This window comes from Penicillium psychrosexuale (assembly GCF_028828465.1).
Source record: "Penicillium psychrosexuale strain IBT 29551 chromosome Unknown utg000003l, whole genome shotgun sequence".
NCBI classification, from domain to species: Eukaryota; Fungi; Ascomycota; class Eurotiomycetes; order Eurotiales; family Aspergillaceae; genus Penicillium; species Penicillium psychrosexuale.
In genome coordinates this window covers 552,603-569,289 of record NW_026643188.1, presented here as the reverse complement: position 1 = coordinate 569,289, position 16,687 = coordinate 552,603, and the positions used below count along the sequence as shown (strand labels likewise).

Below are 16,687 nucleotides of genomic sequence, written 5' to 3'. Positions count from 1 at the left end.
TTTTCCTCTCTCAACCTCTCGAAAAGGGACTGTCGACAAGAGTTGGAAAATGTTGTCCTGGTCTTCAGCATCAGGCGTCAGTCGGTCGCAATCACGCGAACTATTTCACACCTTTTCTCGCCCTTCTGGATCGCGACAGCTTCGCGGACCTGCCAACCGTGTGATACCTACACAGCAACGCACTTTCGTCCAGAAACCGTCGCCTTTGGTCGCGTCTAGTAGTTTGGCGCACCGAAGGAACACAGCATCACAATGTCAGCCTCAGCGGAGGTTTTTGTCAGGCCCAGCATCCGCCGACTTGCCACCTCAACCTAGCCAATCCACCGAACCAGATGATATCAATACCCTAATCGATCGAATCGGCGAAAATGAGGCAGAAATGGTACAAATACTCGAAGAGCTGGAAATGATGGGAGAGGGTGAAAGAGACGAGCTCATGGACCTGATCGGCCAGCGAGACGAACACACCGCAGACTCGTGGGTACACATGATTAAACAGCGCTTTGGAGATGAATTGCCAGGGGGGTTGTTGGACGATGCCGAGCTCCAGATATACGCCCGCCTCTATGGAGAACCGATCATTCGGCGGGAAGTTGAAGAAACGGTTGAGGAAGAGGAAGATCTGAGCTTGCTCCGCGAAGATGGACAAGGAGGGTGGGAGGAAGTCGATTTAGAAGGAAACGCTGTCGCCGAGGACGATGCCCCACTCGTCTATGATATGGATTTTTCCCCGGAAGAGGAAGAGCGGGAAACACTTGCCATGCAGCGGACCAGAGAAGTGGCAGAGCAGTTGGGCGGCGAGGTCATGCTCGAGGAATTTGAGAACGAGGCAGTTCCTGACTCCGCTCCAAGAATGCATCCACTCACCCTCGAGGGAAAATACGGAACTGATCCTTCAACTATCCATCTGCCCCAGGATACTGTCACTGGTCCCATATCGGTAATTCTATCGGAATTCTCGAACAAGCACATTTCCGAGACTGCTCGGCGCCTGTTTGGAGGACCAGGATTGCCCCATTCGAGTACAACGGCACCTCCGCGTGCCCAATTACCACAGCTTCCTGTCGCTCTCCAGGCTTCGCAGCGTCAAATGGGAGAAATGGAGGCCAACGCATATTTGGCAGCCCTGTACCCTGGAATCTACGCATCGACCCTCAGTGTTATGGTTGAGATTCGCAAGCGATTGGGCGTCGATTGGATCCGCCGTCTCATCGCTCAAGAGGGTGGCCCAAACGTTCTTGATGCCAACGGTGGTGGTGCCGGCATCCTGGCCTGGAGAGATATCATCCGCGCAGAATGGGAGCTCATGGTGCCCGATCATCCCGCGGGAGCACCCATCCCATTTGGGAGATCAACTGTGCTGACAGGCTCCGATGCCCTTCGGCTGCGCGCTTCTGCCATTCTGGAAAACACCACTTTCCTCCCACGACTACCTGATTACGTCCATGTGCGCGGGAAGCCTACAATTGACGACTCGCGGAAGGCCCCTAAACGCAAGCAGTACGATATCATCATCGCACCACACTCTCTTCTCGGCCTTGAAGAAGAATATGAGCGTAAACAGCACGTGGAGAACCTATGGTCTCTTTTGAACCCCAACGGGGGTATTTTAATTCTGCTCGAGAAGGGCCGCCAGAAGGGCTTCGAGGCTATCTCTGGCGCTCGTGAAATGCTCTTGAAGCGCCATATCGCAAGTCCCGGCTCTACCGAATTTGACAACTTCCTCGAAGACCCCGACCAACGCGAGGTCATTGAGAAGGAGCGCGGCATGATCGTGGCCCCCTGCACCAACCACTCAACCTGCCCGATGCACAATTCTGCAGGTGCTACGAAGGGTCGTAGGGACTACTGCCATTTTGAGCAGCGATACATTCGCCCTCCATTCCTGCAGCGCATCATGGGAGCGAAAGACCGCAACCACGAAGATCTTAAATTCAGCTACCTCGCCGTGCAGCGTGGCGTAGACCTACGACAAGAGCAAGCAATTCGTCAAGATTCCGAGGCTACAGATGCCGCATTTGAAGGATTCGAGGACCCCGAGGAGTCTGATATCCCCAACAAACCAGCATTCCACGCTCTGTCCCTTCCCCGCGCCATTTACCCACCCATGAAACGCCGCGGCCATGTCATCTTCGATCTCTGCACACCCGCCGGCAAAATTGAGCGCTGGACCGTCCCGCGCTCTTACAGTCGCCAGGCCTACCGCGACGCCCGCAAGTCTCATTGGGGAGACCTTTGGGCCCTGGGAGCCAAAACCCGCATTGCGCGCAACCTGAACCTTGGCGATAAGCATGGTGAGGGTAAGAAGGAGCGTCTGGCCCGCCGTGCGGCGACCAAGAATTCTATGCGTGACGCAGAGGAAGAGGGTGACTTTGAGAATGAAGGAGAGGAGGATGAAGACTATGCAGTTGATGACTCGGATATTCCGGATGTCCCTGTCAAAAAGAGGGGCCAGCATATCCCCAGTTGGAAGAAGCATAATGATAAAAAGAAGCTTCGTCAAGTGTACAACAAGCGTTCTGCCGACGAATAAGTGGCTTTGATTTGGCGCAATTCTTTTTTTTGGGATTTGGATGTTCGAAAACACGTACTATACTAACTACTGGCAGCATTTGGCATTGGGACGGGGGGCGGATTGGATCTTGTTTGTACACTAGGATATTATTCTCACTTCTACAGATGTAACTATAGCATCTTCACTCTAATTAATATTTGATAGGTATCTGATAGGCGTCATTTAGCCCCGAGTCAATTTTCCTCTCTCCAATGAGACGGTTGGGCATTCCACTAAGTCGGTCGTAATGAAGCATAGTCTTGTCACGACCTGGGGGAACTGAGCCAAGCCCAAGAAGCGCCAATAGTCACGGAAGCCTTGTCTGAGTGGAGCACTGCAATGAACACGAAGTTCTTTGAATTGCACTGGGCGCGAGAGGCATTGATGTTCTGAGAAAGACAGTCGCTGGCTTCAGGCTTGGTGCTGTTCTAGCCGGAGCTGGCGCATCACTCACAGTCAAGAATGACATGGATTGAAATCAGATGAAAGTCAGGTTGAAGCCAAATCCTACTGACAAGCTAGTCGGTTTTCGTAATAGCAGATATTCCTATCTCGCAAAGTGACACCGCCGCATTCACTGCGCAGCCATACTCTTTCGCAACTGCCTTTGCTTCTGTGTGCTTTGCAACTCTAATCGATCGACTGCGAACTTGAGCCGTTCTTTCTTCTGCACGAGTCTTCTCAACTCTGCTGCCTTGGATGCTGCTGCATTACCCGACGAGCCAGCGCCGGACCCCACCATGCGACCCCGCAGTGAGCTGCTTTGAGGTTGGCTGCGAGTAGCTGATGACCGGCTTTCCGGGGTGGATGAGAGCCGACCTTCTTGCAGGTCGCATTTCGCCTTTAGGCCTTGTTCGCGGCGCGCGAGCTTTTCAACATGGTTCGATGATAGTGTGAGGAGGTGGGCGATGCTGGGAGTGATTTCGTCAAGGAGGGATTGCTGCGCTTCGCGTAATGTAGGCTCCGGGAGGAGCTCAAAGTGCTATTCAAAGACAAATGGTTAGACTTATAGCTTCACGTTTCTCCTCTTGGATGACACTTTGGGAGAGCATACGCGAGTTGTCTGGAGGACTTTACATAAACGAGGGAAATCGTTCACGCCCGCATCGAGGGTGGATATAGAGTTGTCCAAAATCTGAAGAGAGGATCGTAATGAGGAAACCGAGGAAGACAATGAAGCTGCCATAGTGTGCGATTTGAAGCTCAATTTGGAGATGATTGTTTACAGTGGCCGGGATAGATCGGGCTGTAAAAGCGGCATGACACCGCCTTTAAGGCGGCGTGGCCTCTGGACCGGGCAAACCTCCCAAACCTCACTTCTCCTCTTCCGTCCTCCTGCCTCACCATCTTCCCGAACGCCGAATTCTCCCCGCATTCGATTCACCTGTCAAAATGTCTCTCCTCGGAAAGAAGTTCCCCGGCGCTCTGGGTATGTGTTTTTTGGACCACGATCATGACTTGTCGGAGAACGATATGAGGACCATTGACTGACGCATATGTTCTTTTACAGCCACACCTATGACTCCCTTCTTCGCTGCCGGTACGCATGTCCTTGAAATCCCGAAATGCCCTGACAATCCGGAACGCATGGATTGCCAATTAAGAATACTGCACCCATTCAGCGGTCATTGATGGAACACTACTCTGACGATTCTCCTCTCCAGGCCTCATTGTGCTCTACGGTGTCAACTCTCTCCAGAACGCTCTGTCCAACAGTGAGTCCACTCTGCACGGCTATTCATAGATGACGCCGATTTTGCGGTCCCATGCGACAATATCCACAAAACGACGCTATGATAAGCATCTGCGAGTGTCAATTACTAACATTCATATCCGTACAGCCGCTCAGTACAAGAACGACCCCCGCAACGTCAACGCTAAGCCCGCTGGCAAGGCTGACCACTAAATTGGGTCGACAATGAATGCATTTTGAGATCCCACTTGTTCGTTGAAGAGGAGCGGGACGAACCGTCGCGATGTGTGGGCGGCCGGAGATAGCCCAGGTCATCAATGGCCGGCTTGCACTTTTTGTGGTTACTCTGCGAGCAGTTTTCCCCTGTTCAAGCATATAGAGTGTATTCACTTCGATTGGGGTGACTTGGATCAATTCACAAGCTGTACCAGTACCATTCTGAGCAAGGCGCCTTTTCCTTTTGTAGTGTCTCTTCTGCTGGATGATAACCTATATTTCAGAGCAAGGAAAGTAACCTAAGCCGAATATTCCGGAGCCTGTTGATTTACAGGTAAAGCTATAGGGTTTGGACTGTATACTTCATATCTGCTCATAGCGGCGTTATCTCACTTAGGGCTCGTTTTCCACTTCTTTGCGACCGCGCCATAAGTGGAATTTTCCCTTATTTACAATGCTGTGTCATTTAATTTTGATTGTAATAGCTATCCCTCACAATATTCGTAGTAAAGTAGGGCCGCTCTCTTGCATCAAATACGCTAAACCCGATCGGGCATCCAATTTTCGCCAACTCCGCCTGGCCGAAGGACAATCGTTTTCCGACCTCAACTCCGCAATATCCCCAATTAAACACGCCAAAATGAGTAAAACGACTAAAATGGCAGGGCTTTTCCGGCCCAAGAAGCTTGATCTCTCTGGATTTGTCAATACCCGCTTGATTCGGGACAACAACAAGCGCATGGCCTTCGAGCAGACTGAGCCAGAACGGTACGAACACTGTCCTTCTCCTAGATGCTCCAGCTTGACCGAGGATGGATATCCCGAGCTGGAAAACGCTGGGAATTGAAACACAAATGCTGACTCTGTCTTCCTTCGCAGACAAGCTCTCCGCTACATGATCCGCAACACCTCTCTCTCTGGCCGAGTGCGCGCGCAGGCTCAGCTCCAATTGGCGCAGATGCACCCCTATACTCGCCCTACGCAGATCAAGAACCGTTGTGTGGCATCAGGCACTGCCCGCAGTGTCTTCCGCGATTTCAGAATCAACAGAGTAAGTGGGAGACTCCAGCCAGTGGCCTCATATTGCTAACACTATCTTTTTCTATAGTACCAATTCCGTATGCAAGCCCTCGCTGGTGAACTCCCCGGCGTGAGGAAGGCCAGTTGGTAATTGTATGAGATTATTGCTGGTTCTCTGTAATATGTGGAGAAATCTAGTTGAATTGTTTGCACGATGGCGTTTTCTTCTTTCCTTCCATGGGGTGGAAGCATGTACAGTATGCATCTCTCATTAGTCGAGAAATCAAATCTTTTTGTTATTTTTGGATCCTCCGGTTCAAACTCTGCTACTCTCGGCGTAGGCATTGACTTATTGACAGGCCTAGGCGTTGCCTGATCCTCGTTTGCTGATGTCGTGAGATCAGGCTTTCTTTGTTGGCAGTGTTGAGATCGTCTCAATTGGGTTGTTTGCTTCTATCATGGTGGTTAGTTGCAGATCAGCCCGGCTGATTTGATTGATACCTGACTGGTAATTCATCATATCAGCTCAGTGGTGTATATCATCCTCAATATCAGTGAGAAGATTCTTCATATTCGCATCATCCCCAGTAATTGCGCAAGTAGGCAGCTCCTCGATACTTGCCATAATCATATCGTGTCCTGTCCTGAAATCGCGTTCGAAACTGCGGCGCCTTCTGGTCCTGCTCGTATAAAACCTCCCACCTCTTCCTTTCGTTTTCTTCTTCCTCTTCCTCTTCTATTTAACCATCACTCATAACCATCACCCATCTTCCCCTTTTGTCCCTTTGACCTTCTTCTCAAATCAACCTCACACATTGATTTGAAGCTTCGCCACAATGAACAGCATTTCGGAGGATCTCCTCCCCGATGACATCGTCTTCCCTGAAGACCTGCTGGAACTTGGGTAAGTTTTTCCGTGGTTTTCAACGTGACATCTCAGCCTTGGAGTCTAACAGTCCATTGAATGGTACAGATTCGTCATCACCAAAGATGACAAGATTCGTTACATCGACGCCCCGGGCCAGGGCCCTCGATACAAGATCAACCGAAGTGACCGCATAAACCAGGTCCACATTGAGGCCCTTCACAGTGAGCTAACCCTCAGATTCATTTCCATCCTAGAATATGGTTTGGATGAATCATTTGGCGCTAACAACTCCACAGAAGCGATTCACATCAGCATCATTGACCGGCTCCTGGGAATGGGCATGCATTTCATGAAGGTCCCCGAGGGCAGCAAGCAGCAGCTTCCCATCATGGTGTCGGGCAACGTGACCGCTGCACCTCGAGTTGTTGTTTTATTCGGTGAGATTGTCGAGGATCTGGGCGTCTTCTCGTACCGTGACGCTTGCGACGATGGCATCTCTTTCGGTTCGATCCTGGGCTTTGCAAAGGGTCTGCTCGGTGAGAATTCTCTAGATTCGCCGAATGCTCTTATTCTTGCGAACGCGGGCCAAACCGTCTGGTACAATGGAAATGGTGGCTCGGCGATGACCACAGACAGTCTTCATGGCCAACATCGTGCCTCTGCCGTGCACCGCGAACGTTCACTGGGTGCTCGTAACATTATTAGGGGCAACATCTCCATCGATGATCATGTCCGGAATATCTTCGAGCAAGTCTTGATGCGCGGTAACTTCCGAGTCGATGCCAGAATCGACGTCATTGGCCTGTCTGAGGGCGGCCATGCTGCCATGGCATACCTGAAGAATCGATGTGAGTGTCTGACTGAATAAAATACCTAGAGTTCGCTTACTGAGATGGTCCTAGGGAGTTTCTGGATGCCCCACATCTCCTCCCTGTCCTTGATCAACCCCGAGACGATTGTTAGCACTAACGCTAACAAGGCTTCCGACCCAGAGGAGAATGACTTATTCGGCTGGTTCATGAAATACCGTTGCCGTGGCTGGACCATCTGTGATCAGCCAATTGGTACACGTCTGCGCGGCCTTACCCTCCCTCATGGTTGCAACACGTACTCCTCCGGCGAAGGCACGAAGTCGTCGGGCATGATTACTCGTGGTGTGGGACACATCTTGACCTGGATGAACATTATGCATTACTCCCCGGCGGCTATAGAGAGATTTGATGTGGTCAAGGGCCAGTATAATCCCAACTTCGCAGCTGAGCTCGGAGCAATGATCTACGGAGACCAGGCGAAACTCCCTAGCGGCAAGATTGAAGTGCACAGCCTGGATGCTATGAAACAGATTAAAGACTTCCTGGCTGGCGTCAATTTCACCGAGGAAATGACCACTTTTTTCAATGACAAGTCGTACTCCAGTGACGATAGTGACAACGAAAGCGATAACGACAGTCAGCGTTCGGTTGTTTACGCAGATAAGAACAATGGTGTGTTTGGCGTCCGTCCTGCCGTTCCTGGCACTCCTAACTCCTTCAGGTGCTCCGAACACTCCTCCTGACACTCCTGACACTCCTGGCGCTCCTGGCGCTCCTGGTGGTTCTGGCACTCTTGACATGCTTGACGTGCTTGTTGACATGCTTCCTGACGCTTCCCCTGGCGCTTCCCCTGGCACTTCCTCTGATGCTCCTGGTGTTCGTGATGTTCCTTCCGCCGTACCTGGCGGTCCTGACGTTCTTTCTGACTTTCTTGCTGACGCACTTTCCGTTCCGGAAAGTCCAACCTACTATGACGACGTAATCGTCGGTAAGACTGGCCCGTTCGACCTCAGTGATCTGCAGGCCATCCGAGAGGAGGACGAAGGGCAAGAGTAAATCCTCCGAGGAGTGCGCCCTGGGTTTCTCTGGATTTTTTGTTTCCCGGTGTTCCTACCGGTTTATTTTTGCTTTTGCGCTGAGGTTATTCGCGAGCAGATGCATGTTCTTTCCTCCCTGCTTGAGGTCAATTGGCTAGAAAATACAAAAAGCACAAAAAAAGAAGGGAATGAAAACCATCTGCGGAGATAGCGAATCAATAAAACCTAGCGTATCAATTTCCCAGGCCATTTTACTGTATGCGACGTGAGTACATATGTACATATGTAGCGGATAATGCCTGGCACTCGAGACCTTCCCCCTTCCATTTTAGTGCTTACCTCTTGCCGCTTTTTGATCTCAGAGTAAAATTGAGCACGCCCCTGAACACTCTGACCCGCTCACAGATCATTACATAAGCCGATTAAGCATCATGTGACTATCACATGAGCAATCTGATCCACTCACTGAGTAGAGGACTGAACGACCTGAGTAAGCTACATCAATAAAAGCGATACGCTAGCCTCGTCACGTGTAACCATTTCCATCTAGATTGCCCCATCCCATCCTATCAAAAAAGGACTGGCGCCGTCAACGTGACCGTTCATCCAAGCGGTCTCGATCCTATCCAAGCGAAAAACTCGCAGTGGGGCTACTCAATTGACCTATCAATCTCCCATTTCAGCCTATGCTCCTGGGAATACCCCTCGGAATACTTCGCTTACAGCCCGGCGATCCCCTAATCGGGCTTTGGACTGCTACCAGGGCGAGGGCTACTGGATGGATTTCCCTGAAGATCTAGAATCATCCCCTGTATCAGGGCAACTAGAGTAATCAGTGTTCAGCAGATGACGACGATGAACCACTTCTCCCACCAATGAGCGCACAAGCCGAAGTTTTTCCTGAGCATATAATTCGCGCCATTGCTAAGTAAATTGTAAGCCGAAGACAAACAATCAACAGTAATTCCCTGATGAGCTCCTGGGAGCCCGCGGCGTGTTCCCAGTAGCCAACCAGAGTGCATTACGATACTCATGAGGCCCATAAACTATTTTGTTTTAGCTGACCATTTAGTGAGACCTAAGCCGAATTCCCAGGAACTCTCTCCCCGCTCCAAATTTCCGCCTGAAGTGATGCAATCACAAAAGGGATATATATCGAGCCTTTCCCTCCTCATTCCTCTGCCTTTTAATTACTTAACCGAAACCAAAGTCTGCTTTGGATATCGCACAGTGGGTCCAGCCTTCGTTCACTCCTTGATCCGCGTCAACTGATTGATCTCCAGATTGGCATTTTTTTTGTTCGTGAGGGCCGAACCTAAGCGATTCACTACTTCCATTGCCAAAACGCAAAAACTGCGCAGCGAAGCGTCTGCGCCCTTGTGGAAGCCTTCAAAGCCTCTAAAAAGAATAACCGAGGCTTCAACTTTGTCGTCGATCGTTTCCGTTGACGCTCCTCTAAGGAAATGTTCATCAGCATCGAGCCAACCAGAGCCTAGGAAGCTCGGCCATGAATCCAACATCGTCTCGGTTGGTATTCTGGAGCAACGGAGATGCATGTTTTAACTTCAGGACACTTCCAGAGTGGACGGAACACGCGGCTAACGATACTATGCACGAATCGGACCAAGATCGTCTTGATTTCACCGAGGACATAGAAGCGCTACTATTTCCCTCTATAAAGAACTCAGTCTGTCCATAAGTTTACAAACCGTCAGCATTCCGAGTTTGTCTCTACAAAACCATCTTCCGTTAGAAAAAAAAGACTAATATGACGTTGTTATACAGATTCTTCTGATGCTGCAGAGTGCAGTGATTGTTTGCTTACAGTGGCGATTTATTCCAAAGCCACATGTGGAAGCAGATGTCTCTATGGAAGAATTCCAAGATGAAGGGATTGTATGCTCTAGTGTGGGCAGTTGACAGTTTCAAAATTCACTGCTGCTGAATACCTCTGAAATAAAGACAATTGGATAGCGAGGGAAACATATTCAAGCCACTGATTGTTGAGACGTGACTCGCATATGCTTGATACGACCTCTGATGTCGCAATAAGTTCCAAAGGCCCAAATGAAACATGTACGTGGACTTCATTCGGGTACAAGTGGTGTGGTTGCCAAGAGTATTACGCAGGAGAACTACAGCGGACGGGGCTTTCTAACATGAGCTTCCTTGAGACCTGAGAGGAGGCAGATCCGTGCTTGAACTCCCTGGTCTGATTCCACCTACCAAAACCCACTTCTACTTGCGTATGCCCTGCCCCTTCTTCTTCTCAGGCACAGGGAGGTTTTCGAGTCTCGTGTGCTTCAGTCAAGTGAGACATACCAACGATTGCCCCTCCCACGCTATATGTTGATCAACATGCTCAATAGTATGGTTCCAGAAGCTCACGAGCTTGGCAGCCTAATAGGGGCTTGCAAAGTACTGGACCAGGTGCCCAGAAAGGTACAGACTCGCAGCGTCGCTTTTGTCGACCGAAAGAGAGAGTAGAAAGGTGGTGCGAATGCGATTGAGAGTGGAAAAGTGCCGTTCTTCCCTCACCATGGAGCAGATACATAATATGACTGTATAGCCTCGGGCCTATTACGGTTATGGAGAGAGCCTCATGTGCAGGTTTTTCGTTGTATCATTCAGTCCTGACTTATAGGCGTCCATTTGCCATGTGACTTTAACCTGTCAGACCAAATTTATCCTATCTTGGGATATTGCTAGTGTCCAGCAAGAATTTGGGTGGAGTATGGAAGATGCATCTGATGGTGCGAAGACACGGTAGCCTGATTCTTAATCGATTTGGTTTGAGACGACAACAAAAGGTCCCCTTCTCCGGCTGCTGCTCAACCTACCAGCCCGTCGGATACTCAAGCAGTTTGCTGCCAATATTTCAATAAAATTCCCTGGGCATGTCAGCTTGGTGCTAGTTCAGGTCAAGTAACGATTGTTCCTAGGCCAGCCAATGTGTGATGCCATACTTTCAGCAACTCAATTTCTCTTTGAAGACCGCTTTTTCCTTACACAATCGAGCTTGTAAAAATTAAAACCACGACCGAACACCATTGAATACTTTTACCGTGCCGAGTAGCATCACGTTATCAATCAGCTTGGCCATACCTGTTTTGGTTCCGTATTGATACACGTGCTCAATGTTTATCTTCGTAAGGTACTTACGGCTCTTCTGACTAATATGCACAGCCACTGTTTCGAGTCAGATCAGCCACAATACTTGGAAACCTTGTACTTTTTTTAGATACATGAGACAAACGTGTTTCCGTACCTTACCAACATCGTACATTGCCTTGCATGTTACGGCTGCTCAAAGTCATTATATTTTCCCTACCATGTTTTTCTTCGTTAATAATGTTGGTTTTCTTTACAAGAACATTATCCAGACCTGCCCAAGCCTTCCTAGGCGGGCTTAGTTGTAATGTTGGGATTGACCTGTAGTAAGCTCACTTTTTCTACCGTGTAGAGAAGGGCTTTCTCGCTTGAAGGTAGATTGGCAAACCAGCCCCCAGCCCCTATTTGTCAGCACACCGCTCTTCCTCTCGTCATTCTTGTGCTTTGTTAAGTTGGTTTCCTCCTAACAGCTCTTCTACTGAATCTATTCTAGTTTCAAACATTTCGAACGCAAAACCACGGCTACCATCGATATGAATTACGAGGTTGAACAAGAAATTGTCGCATTCTTCGAGAAGACTACGACGACTCGCTCAGCCTGTGACAACTATGCGAGTGAGCATCTTGGTGGAAATGTCACTCCAGTCGACGTGCAAGGCGTATGTAGCTATACCGTCTATGCTGGCCCTAACGCCGAATTCGTCATGCAGTATCGTCTGAAGTCCCTAGCACTGAACATGGATATTATGAACCTCGTCAAAGCCATTTACGGTACCTTGACACCCCAGATCTCCTTTAAGGGACAGATTGGGGAAGATCATGAGAGTAAAGAACCTCTTTACATATACGTTATGAACCGAATGCCAGGCATCTCTTACCTGGATTTTATTCTAGCCTATAACGGTAATGTACCTGAAAACTCGCTCGAGTTCTCTCACTGGCGCCAAAATCTTGTGGCCGACAACGCAAAGTATGTGATTCATTTCTACGTGATATATATACTGATTATATGTCTTACTATATAGATTCTTTGCTCTATCTTGGAAAGGTCCTCAGGATATTGATCAAACGTACCGCAAGAGTCTGTGTCATCAGTACAAACGAGACCTGAACTTATTACTTACTTCTCTCCCCATTCGATTCCATCCATTGATCAAGAAGTCTCTTGACTCGTTGCCGGCTATCTTTTCACTTCCTTTGGTGCTACTACACAATGATTTTGGTTCCTTCAACATGCTGGTGGACGAAAAGTCTTGCAATCTGCTCGGCGTGATTGATTGGGCCGAAGCTGAGATTGCTCCATTCGGCATAAATCTCTACGCTCATGATCGTTTGATAAGTAAGATCCACTTAAAACATGGCTGGTCTAGGTATGATGATTATCGCCTTTTGGATGAGATTTTCTGGAGCACGTTCAGTCAAGAAACCGGAGTGGACAATGAAACGATCAAAACCATTAAAGCTGCAAGGATTGTTGGAGTACTGTTGTGGCTTGGCTTCACAAGTCGTCTTCCGAATGAGCCGAAGCCAGTACCGATTTCTGATGATGATGAAAGTGGAGCATATGGTATGCGTGATTTAGACGGGCTTTTGATTAATCCAGCTACGAGGTTCACGGACTTGGTATGATAAGATGAACTAGAGAGAAAAGAGAATGTGAAAATGACTAGGCAACTGGATACAAAACATAGCACTAAAGGACACCGGCCATAGCAAGAGCGGCTTTCAAGTCTTCGACATTCTCCAACTTAGGAATAGGCTTTCCTGCATTGAAGACCCTGTGATTACCCGTGTTGATTTTCGCATGTGTTTCGTTTGATGCGCAAACACGTGGGTTGCCATCGGAAGTCTCGAATTTCCAGCCTGTAATGCGGGTCGGCACAGTGTTTTTCACAGAAAGTGAATCCACCATGACAGTTCCTTCATCTAGAATAAGCTCGTCCATGGAGCCATCTCCGCAGCCAAGGACTTGGAGGCCAATGAGGCTGGTGAGATTGTTGTTGAGAATATACGCGAGGAACTCATCAAGGAATCCAGGTCCAACGCTGGACAGATCCGGAAGAGGCCCATCTTGTAACTCGTACGCGCACAAGCCGTCCTGAGTGAGGGCGAAAATATGCCCATGGACACGGGAGGGGTCGATGCCGCTGATATTGGTGATTCTCGTCCATCGAAGGGAGTTGTTATCGAAGTTGGTCCCAAGCATGACGGTGTTCTTGGGGATTTTGAAGTGGCCGTGGATCAAGTGAATACCAAGAAACTTGTCAGCCTTGTGACGGACGAACATTCCCGCTAGATTCTCAATGTGCTCATCAGCAACGGCAGGCTGATCCGCATCATCGAGAAGCTCGTTGTATCTATAAAACGTTAGCTACGTGTGTGATATATGGGATTGGTTTCGTACAGAGCACAGCTCTTGCTAAAGTCCTGGATCTCCAGAGCCTTATCAAGTCTGGGAAGAGTGGGAGGCGAAGAAACTATAGCGGCCATTGTGACTCGAATTTCCTGTGCTGTCGTGCAACCGAGATGCTTCCAATCGAGGAATAGTAAATGATGAAATAACTACTGTAGCTGGATAACTCGGAAAGGAAGGAGAAGGATTGAGAACATCGTCTCTATTTATGTGCTGGCTCGGACAAGATTGCTTCATCCCTGTCATAACTAATTGGTCGAGCGAGTGCGAGGGAAAAAATCTCGCAAGTGGGGAACCTTGTCATTTGAAGCGGCTCACAGGGCCTAAGCGTGCTCGGCGCAAGCGATTATGCATGCCTCCAGGATGAGAACGCGTAAACGGGCAAACAGCAGACATTGGAAAAATCAGCGGTTACATACCGACGGTCATTGGTCATGAGCCCTTGTGGCGAGAAACGCGTGAATTCTGCCTTGACCTAGCCAGCCACTCATACCTACTTGTTATTGATGCTGACCGCAGTGGATTATGAGCCGAGAAACAACGCGTGTCTGTCAGAGAGGAATCTGTTTTCGAATATAGCTGTACCATTGGTCCTAGGGCAGGGGATGATCTTTCTTTGCAGGAGGATGGTAAAGTGGGTGGTAAGAGGATGGTAAGAGGATGTCGAGGATGGTAGGAGGATGGTAAGTGGATGGTAGGAGGATGGTAAAGTGGGTGGTAGAGTAGATGGTAAGAGGATGGCAAATGGTAGGAGGATGGTAAGTGGATGGTAAGAGGATGGTAGGAGGATGGTAGGAGGATGGGTAAGAGGATGGTAAGTGGATGGTAGGAGGATGGTAAGAGGATGGTAAAGTGGATGGTGAAGGATAGTATGGAAATAAGGGGGAGTCGGCTTTAATCGACCCTCACCATGTATGCCAAGGCTGTTCTGTTCGTGTTTAGTCATATACAATAGCGACTCACCCTTCGACCAAAAGTTTAGAAAACGCTACTACTCACGGAATCCGTAGTCTCTGCCCAGTAGAGTCGCAAGTGAGTGCCTTACTCCCTCACCTTAGGTCCTCTAATAATAATCTGGCCCAATATGGCATATGACTATGGTTGGTAGGCAAATACTTGCTGTATTGCGGACAGGAAGTAGATGCAGCTAATCAAAAATCATTTCACCAATGACAGTAATGACATAACCCTTGTTCGGCTCGATACAAATATTGGCCAGCGTCTAACCTAATCTACATAGAATCCTCTAATCACAATCGCGCAAGGATTGCCAAGATGGCAGTATGATCTCTAAAGTCTAGCCTTCTATGTACATCGTATAATCCTGTCTCAAAACTTCGCTTTGACCTCCCCTCGCCAAAGCAATTTTCTGGTCAGCTCGGCTCCAAATCACTAGCAAGATGGTGGAGCCGACTTGAAATTGGATAACCGTAGCTAATGGTGAGGACAGGGGTAGTATACGGCCATTGGGACAATTCAAGCGGTATATAATCTTGCATTTCTAAACGGCCTCGAGGCCGCGGATCCTTCAATTGAGTGCTGTGCTGTCTTTCCGGTTTCAATACAAAGCTCTATATCTCTTCTGTCTCAGTACCTACAGTCGTGTGAGAGATATGGGTATATCAAGTACCCTTTGGTCTCGTATGCTCGGGCTCTTTCGATGCTGCAAGGCGCCAAGAAAGCAGTCATGGGAAGGCCCTGAAGGTTTGGATACTTCAATAAATATAACAGACAATTCAGTAACCATTGATCCAGAAGAGGTCTATCAGCCTTCGACGCTACATCTTGGCCTTTCCGCTAAATTTATTTCTGCCGAAAATCTAGACCGGCTTGCAGTAAGTATCCCCAAATTGTTGCGCTCAGCCTTCTTCCAATCCATATCACTAATAATTATTGGACGAAAAGGATACAACGTCTTTCTTTGACTCTAAGTCTGGTACTCTGCGCATACTCGACCAAGTCATACCGGATGATAGCAAAGACGACGCGTATTACCTCATTCAACGCGATAGAAGGAGTGAGAAAGAGGTCCCAAGTACACCTTATATTATTCAGGAACTGTGGTTCGAACACTATCTGGTTTCGCGGGCAGAAATAATCAGATGTTCCGTTGGAAGGAATCTCCTGGCGCAATGGCTCTTGCTTGAAGATCACGCTTTTTAACTGTTCCTGATCCACCAAGCTTTATCCTAGATAATGCCATCATGCAGCTAATCCAAATTATATTGCCGTTAGAATAGCTGTAAACGATAATTAAGCCCTAGGACGCCGCTATTACAACAAATGTTTCTCTATTAAGTTTGTACTTAACAATTGTTGTGAGTCTTTTCACGCAAACATAAGCCCTATGTATTAAGGCTGATGATGAAACAGTCCTAGGAAGAGAAGTAACCGATGCAATGCTGTTGGCCGTGATTAAGATATAGATTAAGGTCCCATTGAGTGAGATAAGTATGTTGCAGAGGAAACTCGTCGACGGATGACAAACTAACAGTATAATGTAGGCAGCGGCAGAAAATTTTTAACCCTAATTTTGGCTCGCACATCCCACAACAAACTTTGATAGGTATAGATCAGAAGAATAGCAAAGTAAGTAGTTGGGGGCGTGGTATAATATTCAGTGATTGAAGTTAGTGGTTGTGGCAGGGAACTACATTGAAGCTCAGCATATGTACCGGATAATGCCTGGCACTCGAGACCTTTCCCTTTCCGTTTTAGTGCTCACCTCTTGCCGCTTTTTGATCACTGAGTAAAATTGAGCACGTCCTTAAGTGTTCTGACTTGATCACGTGCCATTACATAATCAACTGATCTGCTCACTGAGCATCACCTGATCATCCCATGAGCACCCTGATCCACTTACTGATCATCATCTGAGCACTCTGATTTGATCACTAAGTGCTCACTGAGTGTACGGCAACTATCAGCATTGGGCTTTGTACGTTGACGATGAAGACGTGCCA

The 16,687-nt window shown here is 48.5% G+C and overlaps 7 protein-coding genes across 7 annotated transcripts; 5 read left to right on the top strand and 2 right to left on the bottom strand.

Annotated features, from left to right (window-relative positions):
- Positions 1-49: 49 nt before the first annotated feature.
- N7518_004130 (tRNA methyltransferase RSM22) lies at positions 50-2,533 on the top strand (the record flags this gene model as incomplete). Its single annotated transcript, XM_057185057.1, has 1 exon — positions 50-2,533. The coding sequence occupies one exon, from the start codon at positions 50-52 to the stop codon at positions 2,531-2,533; it is 2,484 nt and encodes an 827-aa protein (XP_057041827.1).
- Positions 2,534-3,128: 595 nt separating this feature from the next.
- N7518_004129 (DASH complex subunit SPC19) lies at positions 3,129-3,740 on the bottom strand (the record flags this gene model as incomplete). The annotated part of the gene is made up of 2 exons (XM_057185056.1): positions 3,129-3,536; positions 3,609-3,740. 2 exons carry the CDS (start codon positions 3,738-3,740, stop codon positions 3,129-3,131), a joined length of 540 nt encoding a protein of 179 aa, XP_057041826.1.
- A 164-nt stretch (positions 3,741-3,904) lies between these two features.
- N7518_004128 (F1F0 ATP synthase subunit i) lies at positions 3,905-4,587 on the top strand. Its single transcript, XM_057185055.1, has 4 exons — positions 3,905-3,983; positions 4,065-4,094; positions 4,219-4,269; positions 4,396-4,587. The coding sequence occupies exons 1-4, from the start codon at positions 3,947-3,949 to the stop codon at positions 4,458-4,460; spliced, it is 183 nt and encodes a 60-aa protein (XP_057041825.1). The 5' UTR covers positions 3,905-3,946; the 3' UTR covers positions 4,461-4,587.
- A 516-nt stretch (positions 4,588-5,103) lies between these two features.
- Positions 5,104-5,634, top strand: N7518_004127 (mitochondrial 37S ribosomal uS14m domain-containing protein; the record flags this gene model as incomplete). Its single annotated transcript, XM_057185054.1, has 3 exons — positions 5,104-5,231; positions 5,343-5,514; positions 5,572-5,634. 3 exons carry the CDS (start codon positions 5,104-5,106, stop codon positions 5,632-5,634), a joined length of 363 nt encoding a protein of 120 aa, XP_057041824.1.
- A 685-nt stretch (positions 5,635-6,319) lies between these two features.
- On the top strand, positions 6,320-8,219 carry N7518_004126 (uncharacterized protein; the record flags this gene model as incomplete). Its single annotated transcript, XM_057185053.1, has 4 exons — positions 6,320-6,387; positions 6,457-7,199; positions 7,254-7,835; positions 7,885-8,219. 4 exons carry the CDS (start codon positions 6,320-6,322, stop codon positions 8,217-8,219), a joined length of 1,728 nt encoding a protein of 575 aa, XP_057041823.1.
- A 3,625-nt stretch (positions 8,220-11,844) lies between these two features.
- N7518_004125 (uncharacterized protein) lies at positions 11,845-12,940 on the top strand (the record flags this gene model as incomplete). Its single annotated transcript, XM_057185052.1, has 2 exons — positions 11,845-12,281; positions 12,337-12,940. 2 exons carry the CDS (start codon positions 11,845-11,847, stop codon positions 12,938-12,940), a joined length of 1,041 nt encoding a protein of 346 aa, XP_057041822.1.
- Positions 12,941-13,004: 64 nt separating this feature from the next.
- Positions 13,005-13,801, bottom strand: N7518_004124 (uncharacterized protein; the record flags this gene model as incomplete). The annotated part of the gene is made up of 2 exons (XM_057185051.1): positions 13,005-13,668; positions 13,716-13,801. 2 exons carry the CDS (start codon positions 13,799-13,801, stop codon positions 13,005-13,007), a joined length of 750 nt encoding a protein of 249 aa, XP_057041821.1.
- Between the last annotated feature and the right edge of the window lie 2,886 nt (positions 13,802-16,687).